The 24,105-nt window shown below is 51.5% G+C and overlaps 3 protein-coding genes across 3 annotated transcripts; 2 read left to right on the plus strand and 1 right to left on the minus strand.

Moving 5' to 3' along the window:
* Positions 1-2,853: 2,853 nt before the first annotated feature.
* NUDC (nuclear distribution C, dynein complex regulator) lies at positions 2,854-13,488 on the minus strand. The gene is made up of 9 exons (XM_026098231.2): positions 13,300-13,488; positions 11,669-11,746; positions 8,605-8,808; positions 8,059-8,142; positions 7,620-7,733; positions 6,959-7,153; positions 6,252-6,335; positions 5,840-5,958; positions 2,854-4,011 (listed from the first exon to the last, which is right to left on the minus strand). Exons 1-9 carry the CDS (start codon positions 13,393-13,395, stop codon positions 3,960-3,962), a joined length of 1,026 nt encoding a protein of 341 aa, XP_025954016.1. The 5' UTR covers positions 13,396-13,488; the 3' UTR covers positions 2,854-3,959.
* Positions 13,489-14,827: 1,339 nt separating this feature from the next.
* Positions 14,828-17,717, plus strand: NR0B2 (nuclear receptor subfamily 0 group B member 2). The gene is made up of 2 exons (XM_026098107.2): positions 14,828-15,725; positions 16,228-17,717. Exons 1-2 carry the CDS (start codon positions 15,197-15,199, stop codon positions 16,506-16,508), a joined length of 810 nt encoding a protein of 269 aa, XP_025953892.2. The 5' UTR covers positions 14,828-15,196; the 3' UTR covers positions 16,509-17,717.
* A 1,486-nt stretch (positions 17,718-19,203) lies between these two features.
* Positions 19,204-23,918, plus strand: GPATCH3 (G-patch domain containing 3). The gene is made up of 7 exons (XM_026098230.2): positions 19,204-19,609; positions 19,936-20,357; positions 21,745-21,919; positions 22,301-22,360; positions 22,628-22,749; positions 23,017-23,144; positions 23,582-23,918. The coding sequence occupies exons 1-7, from the start codon at positions 19,258-19,260 to the stop codon at positions 23,799-23,801; spliced, it is 1,479 nt and encodes a 492-aa protein (XP_025954015.2). The 5' UTR covers positions 19,204-19,257; the 3' UTR covers positions 23,802-23,918.
* Positions 23,919-24,105: the final 187 nt, after the last annotated feature.

Genomic DNA, 24,105 nt, shown 5'->3' on the forward strand with positions numbered 1-24,105 from the left:
AATGATCTGAGCTGCAGTAGTCATTAATAAAAGCTAAGCCAACAGCTGGTGTCAGAAGACTGGGGAAGCTGTGAAACACGAGGAAAGCCCTCTGCAGCCCCTGCATGCCTTTGGGGCTTTGATTTTGAAAGATGTGAGAAGGGGGGGCCGAGTTTCTTTAGGAAAGTGCGAGTGCCCCTTTCAAAGGCCACCTCTGCAAGGCCCGGTGGCACCACGGGGACCCCAGCAGCGCTCGGGGAGCCCAGGGCCTCTCCCTCGGCTTCGACCCTCCTGATGCTGCTCCGAGCCATGGGCTGCGGCGGGGGTGGCGCTGACTGTGTCCCCTTCCCCAGCCGGGCTGCTTGCTGCCGTGCGGAGCTGCCTTGCTCAGGGGCGATCGCTGAAGCCAGCATCCGTGGCTCCCTCGCACTGCCTGGGCTTCAGCTGAGACCCGATGCGCCCCGGCGGCGTGGAAGCCCTCTGGGACGTGCCGGCAGCCTCTGCTCCGGAGGGTGGCAGCACTGCGACAGCGTCTCCAGGGAACCTGAAAGATGTGAAAGGCGAAGGGACCTTCATCTCATCCCACCCTGGCGCAGAGCCCTCCTCTGACTGTCAGGACTTGGGCAGGGTGACATTTGCTGGGAATCAAGACACAGAAGCTTTTGTGAGACTTGGCTCCTGATGTCCCTCGTGGTATCCAGCGTTTCCCTGCCTTAATCGCAGAGATGAAGGCCACAGTCCCTCATCATGCTCAGTGAAGGTATTTGCAATTTGTAAGGAAGTCACTTTTGCAGCAGCTGGGACCAGACCTGTGCTACCCTCACGTAGTTTGTTGCAGGAGGAAGCTGCTTTTTGGAAGCAAAAGGGTGAGTTTGATTCAGCTCGGCCCAGAGAGAGTCAATGACAGCTGGGTAGTTTGTACAGGACAAGGCCGGCAGGAGAAACACCTTCTGTTCCGCTGGCCGGAAGGGTTGAAGTCCAGGGGTAGTGCTCAGGTCAACTGCAGTTCACAAACACAGCCCAGGACGTTCACCTGGCTTACAGTTGAAAGCTGAAATCTTGGCCTAGTTCTCCCAGGAGGATGTTTGGGGTTTTTTTGGTCTTTACTTGCTTGAAAGACTCCTTCGCCCCTCCAAAAATCCCCCCCCCCCCCCCGCCCAATCTTCCTCTGGGGTTCCTGCCACTGCCTTTTCTCTGTCTTCTCTTGGCCTGCTCTGCTGCTGCTACCCAACGTGCAGTCCAGGGCCTGTCACCACAGCCCCCTGCAAGTGAAGCCAGCAAGAAGAAAGACTCGTGCCAGCCTGAACTGGAAAACTTGGGAATTTCAAAGTCACAGTTACACCAACCGCTGCTGTATGCTCACATGCACCGAGACCCTGCGGGGCAGAGGGCAAGAACAGCCGCAGAGATTTCCGTTTGGGAGTCTCCTCATCGCAACTCAAGGCAGCTCTGCGTTTCCAATGGGCAGCATCGCTCTGCGTAACAGTGAGTTGGGATTCGAGCAGCTAATCCCATGGCTGCTGCTGGTGTGAGTGGCCCTGCCTGGGGCCTGCGTCACCAGATCCTAGATCCAGGCAACTGCTGGTGATCTGCCTTTAGACTTGGCCTGAGCTTTCGCTGGATCAGGCCAGACTCGGAGTTCCTGGTGTTGGTTAGATGGGAGTGAGCTGGTAACGGGGAAGTAACAAAGCTGCGGTTTGGGCTTGGGGTGGTGCTGTAAACTGTGCAGGTTTACGACCAGTCCCTGTTTGCTGCCCTGCTGCCTGTCTGTGCTTGCTCCTTAGGAGGGGCTGGAGGCTGGCTGCAGATCCCGCTGCAGGTGCAGAGCCCAACCCTGTCTCTCCTGCTGTTCCGCCAAATCCGGGGAGAACTGGAGCTGCGTGCCACGGCCTCCCATCTCCAGCGTGCAGCTGAGGCGCGGGTGAGGCCTGCCCCATGCCCACTCCCCTGCTCACACCCCTGTGGGTAGGAGCAGGCTCTCAGGTATACTCACTCCTGGCCTAAGTGCAAAAGCGGCCAGCACGCAATCTGGCTTTTTTACAGTAACACGAGATCCTCTGTTGTTTGATCAGTGCCAAAGCACAGAAGGGCAAACGCGCCTGTAAGATTAAGATTAGCAGGCGGGAGGAACCAGAGCAGAGCTCCTCTCAGACCCCCACTACAACCCACCCCCGGGGCAGTGAACTGCAAAGCGCAGCAACCCAAAGGCAGCTGCCCAGACCAGGGGCCATGCGTGCCCACACGGTCACTGCTCAATGGGGTGGCTGCTGCTTTTTGACCCAGAGGGCCTGTAAAACTGGGAGACTAAATGCAAGCAGTGTCCTACTACTCAAAAAACAAAAACAAACAAGTGAGGTGCGCTGCCAGGATGGACTTTGCCCAAGCAGGTTTTTCAGCTGTTTATGCCCACTCCCTCTGGTAGGAGATGGAAATATCTTGGGAGGCAGAGGTGAGAACTAGCCACAGCAACAGGATTTTGGGCTAGCCTGCAAAGGGCTGATGGGAGCCCAGGCTTTCAGGACCCATCGGATACAGAATCTTTTCCTTATTAGCTCGTCATAAAGCCGACCTGGGGCAAGGGTGGCTTCCTCAGTGTAGTCACACACTGCTACGTGGAGAGCGGAGCCTGGAGCGATGGGCCTTGGTCATCACAAAGTGTGTGAGCTGGGTCCGGAATTAGTCAGCGCTTCCGAGCAGAAGACACTCAGCTCTAGCTGCCCTGCCTTAGCTGGGGAGCGTTTGGTCACGGCAGGGAGCCCAAGAGGGCTTTACCAGCAGCTATTCACAGGCACTACCCCCTTCCAGGTCACAGCCAAGCCTGCACAGGCTGCTCAGATCTCTTCTGCAGCAGAAATCACACGCGCCACCTGGAAATATGCCACTTTTTTCTTTATGTTGCACTGCAGTTTTAACAAAGATACGAACATGCAGAGTAATGCCACTCATCAGCAGGAGCTCTGAGGATGCAGCGACGCCTGTCAGTAGTCAGCAGGGAGAGAGGCTCTTGGAAAAGAGGCAGGAGATGCACTCCCAGCAAGAACAGCACCCCTCAAAGACACGCTCCCCCCAAGCCCTGTCCTTGACCACAGGCTCTCCAGTCTTCCCTTTCCATAGGGCAGCAGATCGACCTGTCCAGCCATGATAGGGGACCCTGCCCACAGCCCTGCAGAGCTTAATCTGTTCCACTTCTGGAAAGCACAGCAGCAGCAAAGAAGGAAGGCACCTGAGTGCAGCTCAGCTGCTAAACCCTCTGTTTAGATGTAATTTACCCCTGAACCCATTAGACGGGAGAGGAGGGGAACCAGTTTTACATTTCCCCATTCAGTTTCTGGACAGTAGTATGATGCCCTCTGCTACCTGAAGCAGACTGATTCAGAGGAGGAGCAGTGTCTTTCTCTATAGCAATAGCTGGTCCTTACTAGCATGTTTCCTTTCCAAGGCCCAAGGAGGCAGAAGCAGAGTGATGGGCTAAGTACCCTTTACAAAATAAGGAGGCTCTGTTTTCACAGGAGAGCAGGAAAGCCACGGGGGAAGGGAGTAAAATTCAAGAGTACCTTCTGCCAGAACCAAAATGGCTAAGAGTGGATTAACAGCTCTGAAGACCTAGGAAATTAAGCTCAGCAATATATTAAAGATATGTTCCAAAAACCTCTTGAGTCTGGCTCTTGTAGATCTAACACCCTTTTTTTTTTTTTTTTTTTTTTTTTGCTGCTGTAGCCCCTCCTTCTCTGCTAACTGCCATATGGGAAGTGTCACAGATGGCTCTGACTGATGCGCTGCTGCAGGCCAATTCTGTGGCCTTGCGTTCTGCTCAACACAGGACAAGAGAGGACAACTTCACAAAGCTGCCTCCACAGCAAGCTCAGGTGGGGATGCTGGAAGTGTTTACTTGCCCGAGGTAAGGGATCCCTACATATCCTGCAATACGTATCCTGCCCCATTCAATGGGCTGACTGAAAGAGGGGGGAGAAGGGGAGGGCTCAGTTGAATTTAGCCTTTGAAAAGTCCATTTCTGGATGCTGTTCCATGAACCTGCAAAGAAAACAAAGACAGGAGCTTAGGTATGAGCCAGCAGTAGCCACAAAACAGCTCTGTTTACAGACACACAGTGTCTAAGAGCTTGGTGCCCCCCTCAACCCCATTCAAGTCAGTCCCTACATCCTTCTCACATTCTGCATTCCAGATGTGAGGCTGTCTTCTCCCAGGGGAGATGGAGGCAATGCATCCTTAGTTCCAGCGCTATCGAGCTGGGCTTTGTTTCCCTTCCCACCCTCCACAGCAGGGACTGTTTTGCTGAGCTCCTCGGAACAGACTCCCCATACTACAAACGCTTTTTCCTCACGTCAGCGGTATCAGCAGTCCTACCAGCTAGCAAGGCCAGCAAGTGCAGGCACATGAATTTTTAATCATCAGATGTACACCCTTTAACTGCTTCCTCTCAGACAAACACGTAGCAGCTATGACACTGATTGCGGGGCAGAGGGGAGATTGACTTAAATTTAAACATGCTACCGTAAACTTACTGGAGACATGGGGAATGTCTCCAAAGCCACCACAGTGAAAACTAATGAAGGAAGTGACCAGAGAAATCAGATTCCCTGATTTAGGATTAGGTACAACCTGATTTCAAGTGAACTGCAATCCCAGCAGATATCTGAACTATTTGAACTCCAGTTGCCACATCAGAGAGTTCTGAAAACACCACACTGTGCCTGCAAGTGATTAGGGGCGAGTGATTTGTGCACGCAGAAGCCCCTGCCTTCCTCCTCTGCCCTGCAGTTCACCAAGGGATACAACACCTAACCACCTGTGGGATGCACACACGAGGCACCAGTAAGGGCAGGCCCCTCCCTTCCTCCATGCTCTCATCTCATGGTTTCCCCTGAAATGCCACCCTGGCATTCCACTTTCCATTTCCATGGAAATATGCACTGCGAGAACAACGTCCTTGTTTAGCAGCCACGAGAGCTTCACTGCCAGAGTTCAGGATTCAACTGGGAGTTGCTCAGTCCACTTTGGCCTGGACAAAGTCTAGACTTTGTATCCGTTCTCTACCAGCTGACACAGAAGCCAAACGAGTGACCTTGCCAACGAGCTATCCGGTACGTGCACTTCCCAGGAGGCAAGGACTACCTCCCATTCTGCTAACTCAACAGAAAGACACTGAGTAAGTGTGGTCATTGCTCTGAAACATTGTCTCACCCTGCCCTGAACTCAGCACAAGACATTGCGTGTTAATCAGAGCAAAGCTTCTGCTGGTGCTGGTAAATGAGCAGGAGATGAGCCTGCTATACTAATTCTCCTTCCAACCCTGAGATAAGATGTCGGTTTGCACTTACTGGGGAAGCTGTCTGACTCAGAGTCACCCCCAACCCTTCTCTCCTGACCTTGGGAGCTCCATGGGTAATTTCCCCGCCATTTATGCCAAACAGGGCAATAAAAACATAAAAGCGCTATTGGCTTGGAGACAGCTGTCTGATGGCAGGTGTGTGGGGAGGGGAGATTATCTGGGCTACTAAACAGAGGGAGATTAGAAGACAATCAAGACCATGTTAAAGTTCAGTCCAGATGGTACCTCCAGCCCCAAACATGCTTTCTGGACTTAATCAGCAGATTAAGAGAATGCTGAAGGTAGGCTGTTCCTAGAATTTCCCATTATGCTTTCTACCCCCACTGGCTTTTATAGACAGTAGCGGTTGGCCAATAATTCAATGACTATATAACTGTAGCCATGAAGACAGGTAGGACTCAAGGCCAAACCTGTTTCCTGTTCAGTTGCATTGTCACGTATCTGTGTGAAGGAAGAAGCGCAGAGGGGTTGGGGAGAGCAAATACCCACAAATTAATTAGGTCTACGCACTTTTTCAAAATGTCTTGCTTCTTCTGTTCATCAGACGTGGGGAGGCCCATGGATTTCTGTCGCTGATCATACATCATTTTCTCCACCATACTGCGAGTCTCGCTATCCAGGTCTGACAACTGAAACCAACAACTTCTATCAAAATTGGAATAACCTGGCTCAATCCATGCTCTGCTTGCAGAGAACCTGAATACACTGAGGTTACGCTATGCCACGCACACAGGCTCCAGACACACACATATAGGCACTCATTTGAAGTTTTGGGGGCATTTATGTTATACGATAGATCATATGCAGCAGTACTCCCACTATTGTTTTTATGCTGGTAGAACAAAACTAAAAGCAGAATATGAGCTGGGTTGAGCACATTTATGAGAAGGCTCTATTCAGTTAAAACAGAGGGAATCCTTACCTTTGAGTTCTCTGGATTAATTTTCTTGGTGTTGATTTCTGGGTCTGTGGAGACTAGTTTGTTCCACCATTCCATCTTGTTGATCTGAAGGGATGAAGAGGCAAAAAATATTTTACTTTCTCTTGGCTTGCTCTAGGAATTTTGCTTCAGTCACAGTGAAAAGGTGTTGGAATCAAACCTTGTTTGTCAGCTTTTTAACTGTCAGGACAAACTGAACATGGGTATGTTCTTTCATTCTATTCATTCTAACCACTTCAGGTAGCCTGAATTTCTACAACCAGCAGATCTGGGAACCTCCGTTTGGCATGGCACAAACAGGATTACAAACAGATCACCAGAAAAGGCCTTTGAAGAACCCTAGCAGAAATAAGGTCTATCCCTGGATTTTGCCATTACTAACAGACATCAGAACATGGCATTATTTCAATAAGGAACAACTTGAAAATGACTGATTGCCTTCCACGTTTTCCTGAACTACTGAGCAAGCCATCAGGTATCCTGGATTAGCATGAAGCTAGGCTGAAAACACAGGCAAACACACTGCAATACCCTGCTCCCAGTAGCATCACTGACACTGTACCAAGGATTAGCACAGTTCTTCCATTTCAGCTTACAAAGCTCATTGCTTTAAAGCGTTTTGTCAGATCCCCATTTCCCTACAGAAGTGGCAGACAAGCCTGAATCCTCCCCGATTCATTCTGTTATACCTTTTCCAGGTGCACGGTGACTGTTTTGCCATCCTCTATCAGCCAGGAGCTCTCCTCCACCTTCACTTCATTGAAAAGCTCTCCATCGATGACAGGTGAATGGCCCTTCAGGCCAACTTTGAGGCGTCGTCTCTGGATGTCCACCATCACATCCTTCCCCTTCAACCGGAAGCTCACCTTGAAAGGGATGGCCAGCTGGACCAGGGAGAGATCAGATTTGAGGAGCAAAGCAGTGGAGTCACCTCTTACCCTCTTATGCTGCTCTTATAAGACTTACTGCCTTGGCTTCGCTAGTGTGAGACAGAGCACAAAATAACTCTTCTGAGTAATGCATATGCAGGAGGTAAAAGGACATAAGCATAAATTTGGCAACAGGATGGCCAATGTTCCTCAAAGGAATGATAAAACGTAAGCAGATTTTAATGTCTCATTTAAACGTGACTAGCATTTAGGTAAAGCTAGCTAAAGCTTCTGGGAATTCCATTTAGTTACCAAGCTCTCTCCCAGCAATTGAAATGCTGCTGGTAACTACTATTAACAACCTTACGTGGGCAATTGAGATATAGAACTTGTTATGGAGCATCAGCTCCGCTGTTCTTACCAGCACCTGCTCGTTTCTCACCTAGAATTCCTCAGATCCTGGATCTAAGGCAACACTTACATCCAGTTCTGAAAGGGTCTGTGTCCATCTGTAATTTGGAAGGTCAGCTCCATTGCCAGAATTGGGCTTAAGTTTTCCTTTATCCTTCTCATCTTCCTCCTCGTCATCTGTTTCCTAAACAACCAATTGAAATGTAAAGAAAAAGACTTTTCAAAACTGGAGATTCTCAAGTCAGCTGCATGTACTTGATATTCACAAAGTTAGCCCAAAATGAAAAGATGTCTCTGTTAAAACATGATTACAAAAGGAAAAAAAAAGTATTGAAGTCTTTGGAAATGAGGTGTGTTATGACAAGGGCACAGCACAGAAGGCAAGATCATCTTCAATGCATATTTTCAAAGACAGACAGGCAGGACATCCCGTCATGCTCACAAGAGTTCTCACGGCTGTCCTGAAACATTTCTCTCAGCCTAAAATAAAGTCCCTAGATGAACTTTACCTGCTTGTTGGACTCTGAAGATTCACTGTCATCCTCCGAGGATTTCACTGAGACACTGTTTATCTCTCCTTGTGCCTCTTTTTTCTGTTTAAAAAGAGAATGAACATGCTCAAATAGCGTTAGCACTCTGTGTTACAGATCTGACGCTAGGTGGCCTCAGCCTCTTCAGCTGAAACTACAGAAGCAGGACAAGGAACTACACCCAAGGCTGACAGAACCGTCTTACGGGAAAGCCCTACTGCCAAGGGAGAACTCCCTTGGCCCTCACACACCTTGGTCACTGTAGCAGAGGGCACTGCTCTAATGAGACAGCCTGTTGAGAGCAGAAGGCCAGAATGACTTACGGGAGAACCCATATGAAAATGCAATGGTTGGGTCTAAGTCCGATTAGAAGTGCACCAACTGCTGCAGTCTGCTGGCCTGGGCCCTGCAGAAGAACAGGTCTGAGCCATTTCCGCCGCTCACTGCTACCCAAGGTGCACACAGGCCAACGAGGAGACAGCCCAGACCCAGATGGCAAGCGCATGCACCAAATGCTGCTCTCACCTGATCGATTTCTAGCTGAAGCCTTTCTGCTTCCTCATCTGTAAGCTCCTTAATCCTTGGCTCGTTAGCTTCCTGCTTCGTTTCCTTAGCAAGTTTAGCAGCTCTCTCTGCCTTTTCACGCCGTTCTGCCTCCTGGCGAGCCTTTTTTTCCTTCCGCTCCTTCTGAGCTAGCTTGTTGTGATGGTTGAAGGTATCTGTGATCAGCTGAAAAACAGGAACACATAACAAAGGGTTTTAAAAATCATGTTTTCAAACCCAAATGAACCGTCAGCTCCCTGTTATCTACTGAGAAGCATGAGCACATTTCTTAGTCATACTATGTCGTGACTTTTCCCTTCATTTTCACACTAGTTTTTGGATTGAAAAGCTGGGGGGGAGTGTCAGAGTATTTAAACGTAACCCTATCTCGTAGGTCTTCATACACGGAGCATATTTCCATGAACAACAAAAAAAAAATTAAAGATTCCCCATTTGTTCTGTACTTTGTGCAATCCCAGCAGGACCAGCAGTTGCCTAGTCTAGCCATTTGACAGCCATCCAGCATGTCTAGGAAAGCTGGGGGCAAGAAGACACTGGACCCTAGTTTCTGTACCTACTTTTGATTTAAGGTGAAGTATTTCTTAATCTCTCTCTGAGAGCTGCAAGGCTTCAAAAACTGGTTTCAAAGCACTCTGAGCTCTCCAGAGGGAAGGCATCCAAGTTTGGTACGCTGCTGCAATAGCACGCTCTCCAGATAAAGTATAACAGACCTTTTCCGCATCTGGGCTTTTCCCAGGCATGAGAGGGAGATTCTTCTCAAATTAATATTTAGATTACAAAATAACACGAGGACAAGACCTTTACCCTAAAGAGATTATAAAGGTCCTTGAAATGTTGCTACTACTGCAACAGCAAATGGCAGGGAGTAGAAATAGCTAGGCATTACTTTAACACCACTATCACGACTTACAGGAAAAACATTTGAAAAGCTCACTGTACTATTTGGGAGCCAGTTCCTACATAAATCTTGACCGCAAAGATATCTCCAACTTCTCATCTTGTTGTGACTACGAAAAACAAAATCTCCAGGTCTGTGCTGCAAATGGCTGTACTGCTCAGAGGGAAAGCTGCGTACACAGGCAGGAAGCCAGAGCAATTACCCCGTGGTCGATAATGCCACCAGAGCTGTGCAAAGCAGCACGTATGAGATCTAAGTTCTGCTCCACAAGACAATATAGGCAGAATTTGAGAACAGAAATCAAGTGGAGTAAGTTTTCGGACAAGGCTTTCAGGCACTGGCTTATATGTATCCCAGGAACTTCTGTGAGGAATCAGCACTTTTCCAAAGTAGTTCAGCGCAGCCAGGCCTCATGTAGTTTTGGAACCAACCACCAATTATTTCTGCTTTGCTTTTAAAAAGGAAAGCAAGATTTATTTACACAACTTGAGTCCAGCATCTCCTAGGATACAGAAATCAAGACATACATCTCCCAGCCTCTGTTCCTAACTGCAGGACAAGCCACAGTGAGCAAAGCTATTGAAATTGTCCGAGTGTGTCAGTGTGCACACACTGCATTTCCCTCAATGTGTTACCTCACCCCCTCATTCTACACCAGGAAGGCTTCTGAAATGGCACCACATAAAAGATAATGCCTTTCCCACCCTCTCCTCTTTGTATCTCTGATACCAAAGGACGAGCAGGACAGAGGAGAATAACTTCTTCATTTTTTGTTGTGGTTACTATGGTGTCAGAGGCAAGTTAAGAGATTCTTTGTATTCAGCACCTTTTCAGAGGACCATAGAGCATTTTAACAGACACCACCCAAGGACACTAACACTTTTCTTTTACAGATAGCACAATAAGACATGGATTTGCAATGTTACTTGCAACAACAGTAGCCAGGACCCCCAACAGCATCTGTCAGTGCTAATCTCTGAAATTCTACTAAAACATAATGCTACTTAGGTTTTCATTCCCTACGAGTATACAGTCCCCAGGAAATTTGGAAGATTTGCTCACTAGTCTAAGGAAAATAGCAGTAGGCTTCATTCTTACTTTGAAACCATCCACCTTCCCATGCCTTCACTGCTTTAGTTTTTCCATTTTACAGACTAGACAGAGTATGTTATACGTGGCATTGGCAATCACCTTTGCTAACATTCAACATGGCAGCAGTTCCTGCTCTGCTGTCTGGAAAGTTCCAGTAATCCAGGAAGCTCTTACTGAAGACACATATTCTGGCATTTTTCCTCAATCCTACACCATAATCTAAACTAACTACAGGATCTAAAAGTATCAGACCCCCCCCCCAACTGATATCAGCTTCCTTGTAAGACCTGCAGTGTGAAAGCCAGAAGGGCAGGTGAGGGGCATACAGTAAACACCCAGCATCTAGACAACAGCATTACAAAGGAGTCAACATTCTGAAAGAAAGGGGAACGATTGTTACACTGGTAAGTACAAGCACGAAAAGTTCAGAAAATCTGGCTAATCGATGTTCAAATGCCCTGGTCCTTATTTCACTGCAGTGAAACCAGATAGTTTTACAACCCTTGAGCTGGGTCAGGAATACCCACTGGATATCAGAGATATTCAGTTCTCTAAGGCCAACAAGGCAGCCTCGACCCTCGAGCTCGCTCCCTGGCATGTCCAGTCCATACAAACACGGCAGCACGGAGACAAAGGGGTGGCCGCATGTGCAGGGATGTGGACTTTGTACTTTTTCAGAGATGAACAAACAAGGTAACTCGGGGTTATCAATACTGCAGTGTCTGTCACCGTTAAGTCAGAGCGTCTGGCAGATTTGCTTTTCAAACAGGCCTTTGGCCAGAGCGTGGCAAAAACCTGCACCATTGGTATCATTCGAACGAGCAATCATGCCTCACCTCAGATATGGGCAGCTTATTATTACCTTGTTTCAGGGGTGTATTTCATCAACATCGCAGACTACTAAGTCCCAGGTGCACTGGAAGGAATGCTTTGAGTTGTTCAGGAAGGCAAGTCTTAGCATTGCACAGACACGGTTAGTATGTAAGTTAGAAGACACAAAAGCTTGAGGTTTTTGTTTGTTTGTTTGTTTTTTACCTTTTCTGCTACTCCATCTTCTCCGCCGGTGAAGAAATCAGTTTTACGCCTCAGGAAACTAAAGAATGTGTTCACAAGCTGGTTGAGGACGCATGGGGGGGGAGTTAAAGAGAGAAAAAAAGAGCAGTGAGACCAGATCACCATCCACCTCCTGTCTTCTCAGCAGTCTTTATTCTTCTTCGTTCTTCCTATCTATGTCTGTGTTACGATCATACTAAAATCAAACCCGTGACTGTTTCCCAGCAAAATAACTAAGGGCTTTTGTGGAGATCTAGCTTATGGATTCCCAATTTTCAGAAGAGGCATTTGTGTTTTGCATGAAGAAAGAGTAAGCAGTTCATTCCCAGGTCACCTTCCCTTGGAGATGCATCAACTTTGAAATCCCAAGCTGTTACTTAGAGCCGTCTGATGCTGGAACTGCAGGTATTCTCTTTTTTAATATACACATGCATGTATATAGATAGACACATATACAATAAATTCACTTCTTTGGTTGCCTAAACCATTAGAGCTTGCAAACCCACCTTCCCCAGCTCTGCGTATTGTTTGCCTTTACAAAAGACTAACATGTTTGCTACTCACTAACTGCCTAGAAGCAATGGACAGTGGTATGGGCACTGCAAGACATGTGACAAGACAGAACTGCCTCTCAGGTATCGTTGACAAATTGGTAGTTATGAAGTGGCATGCCAGAATACACCTGCAGGAAATACATAGTCTCAGTGGATATGGTTTGTCTTTCTTCTTTTCCAGGAATAATGTCTTTGTCAGTATTTCGATCAGAAGCTTCACTACAGTATGAAGAACTGTTATTAACACCATTTCCCCAGACCACATGTGGGTGGGGGATGTTCTCCAGCACTGTAGTAATCGAGCTCTTCTGCGTGTCACCACCTAGACCCTCTGAGCAGTCTCCAGCAGGAGTCACATCAGAAAATGTGAGCACAGAGAGTATCAGTAATGCACCTACAATGAGGAGGGGAACTGTATTCATGCTTAGGCATACTTCTGCCTACTTTATGACTGCAGCCAACACACATCAGGTCTCACGGTGCAGCTCTCAGGCAGTCACGCTGAGAAATTGTGACAGATCAATTTGATCCTCCCCACACAGTGTCTAGTTTTGTTGCAATATGGAAAGAAATCTGTCTTTCTGCACAGGTCTAGGGCCTTCAGCAAGCCCATGGTGTTAACATGGACGAGGGCAAGTGACCCACCCGTGGGAAGCCCCAGCTGCTCAGGGGCTCGGGGGGATGAGACAGCCGCGGGAGGCGACAGGGAGGCGAGGTGCATGGCCCCAGCCCCTCGGGCCCTCATTAGCACGGCGCTCATTAGGCCCCCCCTCTCCCCCGCGCCTCTTGGGCTCCGGGTCCCCCGGGGGATGGCGGAGCCCAGAGCAGTTACGGCCCTTTCCGGACGGGGCGCGGAGATCCGGAACCCCAAATGACGGGGCGGGAGGACACACGTGCCCACCGGGGAAGGCCGGGGCTCCCGGAGACCCCCGCCCCGGGAGGCCGGGCCGCCTCCGCCCCCTCCCCGGGGACCGCCCCTCCCCCACTCGCTCCGCCTCCCGGGAACACGTAAAAGCTCCCGCCGCCCCCCCAGCCGGGGCCCTGGCCCGGCGGCGCTACCTCGCGCACGCCGCCCTGGTGCTGCTGGGCCATGGCCAGAAGCATGCCGTCGAAGCGGTCCTCCTGCTCCGCCGCCTCCTCCGCGCTCAGCCCCATGGTGACCACCGCCGCTGCCGCCAACGGCCGCCTCAGCCCCCTCACGCCGGCAACCGGAACCGGAAGCGGCGGGAGCGGAAGGAGGCGGGCGCGCGCGCACGCGCGAGACCCTCCCGCCAACCCTGAGCGCCCGGCCGCCCCGCTCTCTCCGCGGATTGGCCGTTGCGGCGCCCAATCCGCCGCAGGGAGGCGGGACCGGCGGCGCGGGGCTTGGTTGCTATAGCGACGGCCGGTCTGGGCCTTTCCAGAAAGCTCGGCGAGGCCGCGTGCCCCCGGGGAGGGACGGGTCAGGGGTCAAAGGGCAGAGGGCGGGGGGTGACAGTCACGGGAGAGGAGCTGCCCCCCGGGGTCAAAGGGCAGGGGTCACGGCCGGGGGTCACGGCAGCTGGGACCCACCTGTGTCCCCCCGGGGGGCTCGTAGCCAAACCCGGCCTCGTTCTGCCCTCCCGGTTCTGGCCTTCACCACCCGTAACGCACCCAAGTGCTGGCTGAGTCCTGTCATGGCTTAATTATGTTCTAGCATTAATTCAGTTAATGGAACATTCCAGTGTTTTGAAGGCCGGAGTGGGGGGACGGAGGCCTAAAATTCAGCAAGTTTGAGGTGCTGGAAAGCACCGTGGTGCAAAGTGGCTTCCTGGAGCGCTGCTGTTGGGATGCAAAGAAGCCGTGACCGCCTAAGGCCTTTGCAGCCACCCTCGGAGAGCTGCTTATCTGCCCACGCCAAAGGATCCACCTTGTATTCCCCTGCTCTTCCCCATGCATGGCCCCTGTCTCCCTCCTGACTCCTTTGGGTCTTTTTGCATCTCTTCCTCCAGCCTCCTGCGCAGGATTTCCCTTCTTGTAGCCAGCCTTTCCTCGGGATGAGGTGGATGAACCTGAGGGAGGGTGAGGTCTTCTGACTCAGTGATTTCTTCCTGCTATAAAAAATCCTCCCCTTGTCACTGAACCCCTTGAAATAAGTAACTAGGTGCTGCCAGACTCTTCTAGACTGACTTCTGTTCATCAAGTGATAAAACCACCTGGGAAGTCAAGGCAAAAATGTAAGAACCTGCCCCTGCCCTGCCTTATATTTCCCTTGTGACACAGGATCCTTTGGGCCCTGCCTCAGGTTGAATACTATACTCTTTTAGTTCACTGGGTTTCTCTTCCTTAACTGTGACAACACCAGTCCATTGTCAACAAGGTTAGGCAAACATCTGCTGATAAAATGACTTCCAGGTTGCTCTTTCCAAGGCCAGAGAATGCAGGCTGTTTGCGCCAGGGTCCTTGCTCCAGAGAAGTGCCGTGTGTGTGTGAACTTCTTGGCAGTGACACCTGCCATATAGTACTGCCTGATTACACGGCGGGGCCTTGGTGCCATGGTACAGGCTGGGTTAATGACTTTGTTTATACTGTTTGGGTAATCGTGATAAGGCCGCCCAACCTGCTGTCCTGTCCCCGCGCTGCTGGCCCCGCTGGCACTTCATTGAGAAAACGGCCATTGACGCCATGTGGAGAACTCGCTCGCTCCAGCCAATCAGTCCAGGGACATGTGTTTTTTTTTAATGAGGACCGCTTAATCACAGAGCGGTCAAGGCTGTGAAGGGGTGTTTCACTTGTGACTGAGCCTTATAAGAAGAGCTGGTTATAACAGCCATGGGCTGGCAGAGCTGGGAGGACAGACTGCGCCCCAGGAGCGTTGCCTGAGGCGGGGGGGTTGCGAGGGTGCCCTCCTGCTTTACGGATCTCCTCCCTCTGCTGCGGCAGGAGCTTAATTTCACCGAGGACCCAGGCGCCCAGCTCGGCTATAACAACGAGCAGCATGGACGTGGACTGTGAGAGGTGCCAGTGCCACAGCGAGGACAACCGCACCGCCATCCTCTACACCCTCCTCAGCCAGAACCTGAACCACAGCCGGGTCAGCTGCGGTCCGGCCCACCAGCGCTGCCTGTGCCACCAGCGCCGGACCGTCTGCCTCCGCACACCCCATGTCACCTGCCAGGCGGCCTCTGACGTGCTGGTGAAAACCGTCAGCTTCATGAAAAACCTGCCTTCATTCCAACTGCTGCCCCGCGAGGACCAGCTCTTGCTGCTGGACAGCTGCTGGGTCCCCCTCTTCCTGCTGGGGCTGGTCCAGGAGATGGTGACGTTCGAGGTGATGGAGACGCCGGCCCCCAGCATGCTCAAGAAGATCCTTCTCGACGGCCAAAGCAAACAGCAGGAGCCCGAGCGGATGCAACCCACGCTGGCCGCGGTGCAGCGGCTGCAGTGCTGCCTGAACACCTTTTGGAGCCTGGATCTGAGCCCAAAGGAGTATGCCTACCTGAAGGGTGCCATTCTCTTTAATCCTGGTGAGTGCTGACCCTTCACAGCCCTATCTGTTGGTGGGGAGAGAAGGCCCCACATGCATGAGCACCTAAAAACACATCTCCTGGCTTGGACTGGTTCAGAGCATGGACAGGAGTGTGCACGGGAGAGAAGAGGGCTGGTTATCTTGTCATTGATACCTGTTACTACATAATGCCATTTACTGTTGGGAACTGGGGAGGAGGGATGCCGAATGTAGTGCTAAAATCCAGAAACCTTGCCTAGCCTGCAGACAGTAAGGACCTCAGGACTTATTTTGCCGAGCATGGGTTTACCCTGTTAACTGTTTTTGCTCCCTCAAAACGGCTACTGCTTAGCAGCCCTGAAGTGGTTACATCTCAGCAGTGCTGTGTCTAATTAATGTGGCACTCAGAGATCCCATCAGAGGTGGCTGAAGGGGGAATAGAAGGGGAAGGGGAATAGAAGAAACTGGAGCTGTTTTCCAGCCTCCCTCTTCACTGGCTTTTCCTTCCTTTCTCTCAACAGATGTCCCAGGGCTGAGGGCCTCCCTGTACATTGAGAGCCTCCAGCGGGAAGCCCAGAGAGCGCTGCAAGAAGTCCTGCAGCCCCTGCACCCCGAGGACCAGGGCCGCTTTGCCCGCATCTTGCTGATTGCCTCCACCTTGAAATCTATCCGTCCCGCGCTCATCACAGACCTCTTCTTCAGGCCAGTCATCGGCAATGCAGATATCGTTGAGCTCATCGCGGAAATGCTGTATGAAATAACCAGCAGGCAGCTGGCTCCTTTGTCACGCATGGCACTTTGAGCAACTGCACTTGGCCGTCAGCCCCACGGACATCACCTGCTCCCCAAGTCAAGTGTCACAGGGCAGCAAAGTGAATCTGGGAGCAGGGTTTAGACAGGCGCTCTGGACTTTGCAGAGAACTGCCTTTGTGTGTATTTCGTTAGGATTGACGAGCAGCTTCAGTGGCTGTAATTTTCAGCCAGGATGCAGAACACAGACAAATCACTTTGATTCAGCAGATGTTTACAGCAGCTATTGCTCGGTCTGTGCCAGTCTCGGAGCCGGGCTGTTGCAGGGAGTGTGTGTGTGTGTGTGTGTGTGTGCGTGACAGGTTTGTTTCCCTGTTCTGTAGCAAGTGCTGCTCAGCTGTCTGCAAACACACCAGTCCTGCAACACAGTGTAGATCGGGTTAGAGCCTGGTCCATATCTTTTCACTCAGTGAATATCTGGCCCCATTGAAATCAACGTTTGTTTTGCTGTTAACTCCAATGGGATGTGGTTTGATCTCAACTAACTGTCCAAACAGCTTGATTCTGCAGTATTTAGTATTTAGGTATGCTGAATAATATGTCTTCAGTGGAATCTCTGATCTGGATATTGCTAAGTGCAAACACCATGGAATAAGGCCCTAGTGAAGTCTCAGCATGTGTCTATTATGCATTAAATTTTAGAAATACTCATAAAGAACCTTTTCCTCAGACACCAAGAAGGAAAAGGCCAGTTTAAAAGCTTAAGGGGTGTGCAAACAGTCAAATTCACCCCTTCTTCCTTTTCCTAGACTGTTTTATCTTTTCTTCATAATGCCAAGAAATACAACAGAATTTCTCTCAGAGCAATGGATTACTTGAGAGTAGCCAAATCTATTGCCCATAATGCTGCAGGGGGACTTCAGGGACTTCATCTTAACTTCATCTTACATACTATGTGGGTGTTTTTCACAATATCAAGGATGGCTTAGGCTGTCAGCTTAACTCCATTTGCATGTCAATAAGTGACCCATGGTACACACTGCAGAAACAAGTGGAGCTATTTTAGTGGTAGAACAAAACATTCCTTCCTTGAGTTACAGCTCGTTGCACATGTAGCATGTCTGGAAAGGTCGTCGCTCCTTCTGTCTACAGCTTTCACAATGAGTTCAGATGTCAGTATTTTATAAGTGAATATTCTTGAGGTTTGTATATAAGAGGTGGTAAATTATTTTTTTAATAAAATGTTTTGCATTCTGGAAAATGTTGGTGACTCTTTCGGAGATGGTGATAAATTTTGTGGCTGCACTTTCTGTGGGGTTAGAAAAACCTTCTGCAGGTCTGGTACACAAATGGCATTTGAATGACAAGGGACAGAGACCTTCCCCAGAGGCCCTCCATAAAAATCATTCTGCTTTGTCATCACATGGGAGCATTGCGATGTGGAACAGTGAGTGTTGCTTGTAATCACTGCTAGCAAGAGTTGTCTGATTAACAGCCCCGCAGCAGGAAATCCTTTGTGCACCCAGTAGATAGAAATTAGCAGAGGCAGCAAAATCGCAGCCCTTCCACTTGTCATTCCTCTTTCAAGTGTATCAGTCTCACCCTAAGGGCTCTGAGCCAGATGCAGCGGGGATGTGGGAGGCTGATGCTGTGACTCACCTGGATGTGCCCACAGCTACTGACGGAGATGCAAAGACCATCCGATTGCCATAACTTACCCCGACGAGGTGTCCGGTAAAGTCACGCAAAGCCTCCCTTTCCCCCTTCACCCTCCCAGCGCTGCTCTGGGGGCCGAGGCCTTTGCCGCGAGCTCAGGCTTCCTCCTTCCCCCAGGACGAGCTGTCCCAGCATGGGTTTGGGTGCACGCCATGTCTCAGGCAGCCTGACTCAGTGTGGGTGCAGCTGGAAGACAGGAGCATTGCAGCAGCTGAAACACCTTCAAATTTAGCCAGCAGCGTGGTAGGAGGAAGGACCATTTTGTCTAAGAGTTCCTTCAGCCCTCACCTCCGCCGCTGAACAGCCAGTGAGTGACGGATCGATTCCAGCATGATCTCAGCCCCGTGACAGCCATTTTCCACAAGGAACGGAGCGTGTGAGTCACCAAATGGTTTCAGAAAGCCCACACCAGCCACCGGCAGCCTGCAGCAAGGTGACACCCACGTGAGTCACGGCACACGAGATGCCAAACGATGCCTTCACCGTGAGTACCCAGAACCAGGCACGTAACCGTTTTGGCATGGGGGAAAGGCCTCCGGAGCCTCCTGCCGCCTGTCCGGCCACCGCGGGGACAGGGGAGCTCTGCAGGTTCGCCGGTACAGCGTGGCTAGTGCCAAGCGCTAAGGGGGGGTTGTGCCCACGACGCGCAGGTCTGACAGTGCAAGGCCACCCTGCTGTCCCCCCATCACAGGGCTTTGCCGAGAGCAAGGCCAGGACCCCTCATAAGGGGCTGCACTGCACGGGGGGGCTTGGCCACCCCCAGGGCTTGTCACCCCTATTGGGGCCTGTGCACCCCCCACAGCCCATGACCCCATTAGGGTCTGGCTGTCCCCAGGACCCAGGACCCGCCATTGGGGCCCGGCCACCCCAAGGCCTGTGACCCCCCCATTGGGGCCTGGCCACCCCCAGGGCCTGTGACCCCCCCGTGGGGCCGCGCCCCGGGGTGCAGCGCTTCCTCCCCCCGCTGCCACCAGGGGGCGCCCGGCCCGCGGAGTGTGAGGGCACTTACGTCATCTCCGCGCGCCGGGCCGCAATGACGTACAGCGTCGCGCGCCGACCCGGCCACCTCCGGGCGGGGCGACAAGATGGCGGCGCCCAGCTGTGGCGCCGGTAATGGCGGCGGCGCGGCCGCCCGCTACTGCCTGGTGAGCGGCATCCCGGCGGCGCTGCGCTCCGCCCAGCTCCGCCACTACTTCAGCCAGTTCATCGAGGCCGGCGATTTCCTCTGTTTCCACTACCGGCACCGCCCCGAGCGGCCGGCGGCGAGCGGCGAGGAGGCCGCGGCGCCGCGCACTTGCTCCTGCCTGGTGGCCGTGCGGCCCGGCCGCGCCCGCCGCCTCGTCCGCATGTACTCGGGGCGCCGCTGGCTCGGGCCCGGCGGGGCCTGGCTGCCCGGGCGCTGCCTCGTCCGCAGGGTCCGCCTCAGCCCCGGTACAGGTACGGCCGGGCCTTGCCTCCCCTCGTGGGCCGGGGGCGGATCCTTCGGACCCGTTTGGTACCGGATTCCCCTCCCTCCCCCCCACCAGATCCCCCATGTCTCTGGGCACTGGGTGGTTAAAACCCCTCATGGATTTTTCTCCCTGCCTTAAATCCATTATGAGTTTGGTAGAGTCCATTCTGGCTCCGTTCAACTTCTCCACTTATAAAGCGCTTGAGGCTGCCACCTGTCCAGGAGGGCGCCTGATTTATCCCCTCTCTGCTGGTGTGCCCCTGTGTGTGTTTCTCCCCCGCACCCCTCCAAAATCATTGCTCCTCTCTTCCAGGTGCGGAGACGTTTCCCTACAGAGGTGACAAGGTGGCTGCGAGCGATTCTGTCGCTGAGGCAGATTTGAAGCGGCTGCCGGAGTTAAACCCCCCTGCGTTCATGCCTCAGGGGAACGTGGGAACCCCCTTGAAAGTTTTTCTGGAGTTGATCCGGGCCTGCAGGCTGCCTCCCCAGATCATCAAGAAATTGCAGTTGGATTTTCCCAAGACGGGCTCATCCCGTAGGTATGGGAATGTGCCTTTTGAATACCAGGACACTGAGACGGTTGCAGGAGAAGGAGGAGTTTATACTGCAACAGGTGACGAGATCACAGAGGACGAGGGGCCTGTGGCAAGGTCTGAGATGTCTGATCCAGTCACTGCTGAGGAAGATGGGGAGGGACTGGAGAAGGAGGAAGCAGAAGAGTCGCACTCAGATGATGTAAGTGGATTTCTCCTGTTAACATCTAAGGTTAATCATTATGGCTGCAAAGCTGGGAGGATCAATATAACCCTCTCAGAGCTTGTTTTTATTTTTTTAATTGTGTTGTATAGATCATATATCTGAAAATGGTGTTAAAATGCAGTTCACTTCTTGGTGCACCAAGTCCTTTAGCGCACATAGCGGTGTTGACATTAATGTCTTGGAAGCTGGTTGTCCAAATCAGGCCAGTTCTAGGGGGTTAAAATTGGTCAGCTCACAGGGCTTGGCCTAAAAGAACAAGCACAGGCTGACGCTAGTGCTCCAGGTGGAGATCTCTGCCCTGCTACTTGGCAGATTGTCCTGGCTCTGCTGCTGCTTGTAAATGATGTGGCTGGAGATTTGGAAGCACATTAGTGTTCTCAAAATGACATGTGAAGCTGTACAAATGCTTGACCTTGGATGCCCCTGTGATTAAAGTTAGTCATTCTGTGAATGATTTTTTCTGAGAAAAATGGTTTTCCTGACAAAGACTCGGAGACAACTGGGCTGGACGGGCTCTCCGCAGACTGTCTCACTCCCCCCGACCTGACAGGCACTTGTCTGGCCTGTTCTCATAAACCTCTGTCATCAGAGAGGTAGTACAGTCCCCAGGCAAGCCATTCCTGTTCTTAGCTGTCCTCAACGTTATATACCAGGATAAACTTAGACGCCAAATCTTCTTTTCTGCAATTTTATTCCATTAGGTTATCCAAGCAACAGTGGACACAGAGAACACTTTGTTCCCTCCTTTACAAACTTCTTATTCAGCAGCTGCCTTCAGCCTTTTCTCTTCCAGACTAAACAACTTGAGTCCTCTAGCCTTTTCTCACAGGCTCTGTTTCCTGGATCTCTAGTCATTCTTTTGGCTGTTCTTTAGTTGGTTAATGTCTTCATGAAGGGCTGTGCCCAAAACGAGGCAGCCAGCAGCAAAGCTGTCAGTCTGATCTATGACTATGACTGTGCCAGCAAGCTGCTTCTCTTGAATTGATACGATCTCTCTTAAGGATCAACTTGACTGGAATTAGTTTGTCGCTAGTGCTGACTTTACATACAACACGCCTGCTCCTTAAATGGGCATCTTTGTGTTACGGATTGGCTATGCTGCTGAAAGGCTGCTGTGAAGTGGGTGTGATGTGGTATTTTTCATCACTTGTGTCTGCTGACTCTGAAGATGGCATTAGTCAGAGGAATGAGGTCATCAGTGCCAGTCGTGTTAGTACCTGAAAACAGCAGGCTGGAACGCGCTCTGTTGACGAAGCTGTTTCTCAGGGAAGGTGTTGCGATGGACCATGAGGGTCAGGGAAACGGGGAGGAGGCTGGGCCATGTGCTGTCACTGTCACTCACCTTTCCCTGGTTCTTTTGCAGGACAACGATACCTGTGAGGAATGGGAGCGGCACGAGGCTCTGCATGAGGATGTGACCAAACAGGACCGCATGGAGGAGCGGCTCTTTGAAGAGGAGATTGAGCTGAAGTGGGAGAAAGGCGGCTCTGGGCTGGTCTTCTACACGGATGCTCAGTACTGGCAGGAGGAGAACGGAGGTAATGTCAGTGGTGTTTCTGTCTCAAGACTGAGCCACAAACTAACCACCACAGTCCGGGGGCTTGGGGGCCCAGTCCTGCAGTAGCAGGTAAATTAGATATAACCCTGTATGATTATTCCTGTGCAGCTGCAGGCATCTTGCCAACATGTTTTAAACCTTCCTTTTATCACAAAGCCTGTAGTCATTTGATCCAACAGCCAGAGACCCCTCTGGTCCTACTGGCAGTCTTTTATGTAGGCACTGTCGTTTGTGGCATCCTGAATACCCTTTCCTTTTCATTTTGCTGGAGAAAATGGGGGGCTCTGCACCTATCAGACAGGTCTTCTGTGTCAGGCTTTCACAGTTATCACTAAAACTGATGGTTTCCTTCTCTTGGCAGACTTCGATGAGCAGACAGCGGACGACTGGGATGTGGACATGAGTATCTACTATGACAAAGGTATCTGAGCTGAAAACCCTCCTGGGGTGGAGATAGGGAATTCTGAGCCTGCAGAATTTCTGCAGTGGGGAACTATTTGGCTCTGTCATCCTTTGAAAGCATCCAAGATGTCAGAGTAGTTGAAACAACATTTTTCTTGTCTGGCAGTGAGACTTGCCAAAAGGAACAGGTTCTGCCTCCTTGCTGCCTGGCACTCTGGGGGAAATCACAGCAGTGAAAGACTTTCCTGAGCTGTGCTGCTCTGATTTTTAGCTTCTTTCTTCCTAGATGGGGGAGATAAGGATGCTCGGGACTCGGTCCAGATGTGGCTGGAGCAGAGGCTCCGTGACGGCTTGGAGGATGGGTCTGTTTCAGGGCAACAGATTGGGACCTTTGAGAAATACACCAAGGTGAGCTTTGGATACGCACTCTGGAGTGGATGGGGTGGGCTGGGAAAGGCTGTGGTGGCGATGCTTAAAGGATGTGGCTCTTGGGGGAGCAAAGGGCTTAGACGTGTGGTGGGGGAGAGGGATTTGGGGCAGGTGAGGATGGGGCTTTGTCCAGCATCTCTGCAGAGGAGATGAACCAAACTCCTGAAGTCACCCTGGATCATAACTGGGCTCGTCCTGCCTTGGCACAGGGGCAAGCTAACGTGGATCAACTTTTTCCCCTCCCAGGGCATTGGCAGGAAGGTGCTGGAGCAGCAGGGCTGGACCGAGGGGCTGGGGCTGGGGAGCAGCAGCTCAGGAATGGCCGAAGCTTTGGACAACGAGGGTCAGAATCCCCGATGCAAGAGAGGGCTGGGGTAAGTACCCAACCCTGCCTTGCTGGCGTGTGTTCCAGACTTTCCCTGGGCTGATAGGGCAGATAACTGGCAGCGAGAGGAGCAGAGTGTGGACCAGAACTGGAAAGCCATTCCAGGGATCTGCCTGCCCCTGTGCAGCAGGCAGTAGGGCCTGCCGCAGGGCTCTGCAGCACAGTGCACTGCATTTCTGGCAGTCCAGCTCTCCTTGAAAGGGGCTTGCGATGCCCTGGGCTTGTGGTATTAGAGGAGGAGGACTGGAACCACTGCAGGTTCATGCAGCACACAGACACAGCCATCTCACAGCCAGGACAAGAGTCCTTTTCTCCCTGTGTCGGCCTGCTCCTACCTTGTAGAATGTGAAAGAGATGAGCTGGGGTGTAAAGGGGTTTCCGACTGCCTTGGCAGTGCTGGACTCAATGCTTCCTGCTACCTTCTAGGTACCATGGGGAGAAACTGCCGATCTTCAGCAAGGTAAAGAAGCCCCGGCGGGACGGTCCCATCCTCATCTCCACCATCTACGATGACCCTGAGCCAATGGACGGCGGTGACTTGCTGCTCAGGCGCCAGCCGCCCACTGCCATGAAGTACAGACAGGACATGCCATTTGTCCGGGCGTCATGTGGCGCTCAGGAGAGACCCAGTGCCCAGTCGCACTGAGCGCGGACTGTCACAGAGCCTTTGTACTGGTCCTGCCTCCCTCCGACAGCAGGCTGGCTCCTGCTGGTCTTGGTCTGGAGCAGGGTGTTAAATATATTTATTTTTGGAAGAAACGGAGTTGTAACAAAAATTGCCTTTGTGGGTTTTTCCCCCTTACTTGAACCATTTCAAGCGAGGGGAAACATTACTTATCCCGTTTGTTCAGAGGGGATGGAGAGTGTCTGACTGGTGCTTTAAAGGCAAAACTAGGGGGAAGGCTGCTGCCTGGATTAGCCGAGCTTGTGTTCCAGGTCTGTAGCCAGTT

This window comes from Dromaius novaehollandiae, chromosome 23, assembly GCF_036370855.1.
Source record: "Dromaius novaehollandiae isolate bDroNov1 chromosome 23, bDroNov1.hap1, whole genome shotgun sequence".
Taxonomy (NCBI): Eukaryota; Metazoa; Chordata; class Aves; order Casuariiformes; family Dromaiidae; genus Dromaius; species Dromaius novaehollandiae.

Excerpts from the sequence above, each read along its gene's own strand:
- GPATCH3 (XM_026098230.2), top strand. The coding sequence starts at position 19,258 with ATGGCGGCGCCCAGCTGTGGCGCCGGTAATGGCGGCGGCGCGGCCGCC. Across the intron at positions 20,358-21,744 it reads AAGAGTCGCACTCAGATGAT|GACAACGATACCTGTGAGGA; the intron begins GTAAGTGGATTT and ends GTTCTTTTGCAG. Across the intron at positions 22,361-22,627 it reads GAGTATCTACTATGACAAAG|ATGGGGGAGATAAGGATGCT; the intron begins GTATCTGAGCTG and ends CTTTCTTCCTAG.
- NR0B2 (XM_026098107.2), top strand. The coding sequence starts at position 15,197 with ATGGACGTGGACTGTGAGAGGTGCCAGTGCCACAGCGAGGACAACCGC. Across the intron at positions 15,726-16,227 it reads TGCCATTCTCTTTAATCCTG|ATGTCCCAGGGCTGAGGGCC; the intron begins GTGAGTGCTGAC and ends TTCTCTCAACAG.
- NUDC (XM_026098231.2), bottom strand. The coding sequence starts at position 13,395 with ATGGGGCTGAGCGCGGAGGAGGCGGCGGAGCAGGAGGACCGCTTCGAC. Across the intron at positions 8,809-11,668 it reads AAGATGGAGTAGCAGAAAAG|CTGATCACAGATACCTTCAA; the intron begins GTAAAAAACAAA and ends CCTGTTTTTCAG. Across the intron at positions 6,336-6,958 it reads TCACCGTGCACCTGGAAAAG|ATCAACAAGATGGAATGGTG; the intron begins GTATAACAGAAT and ends TCATCCCTTCAG.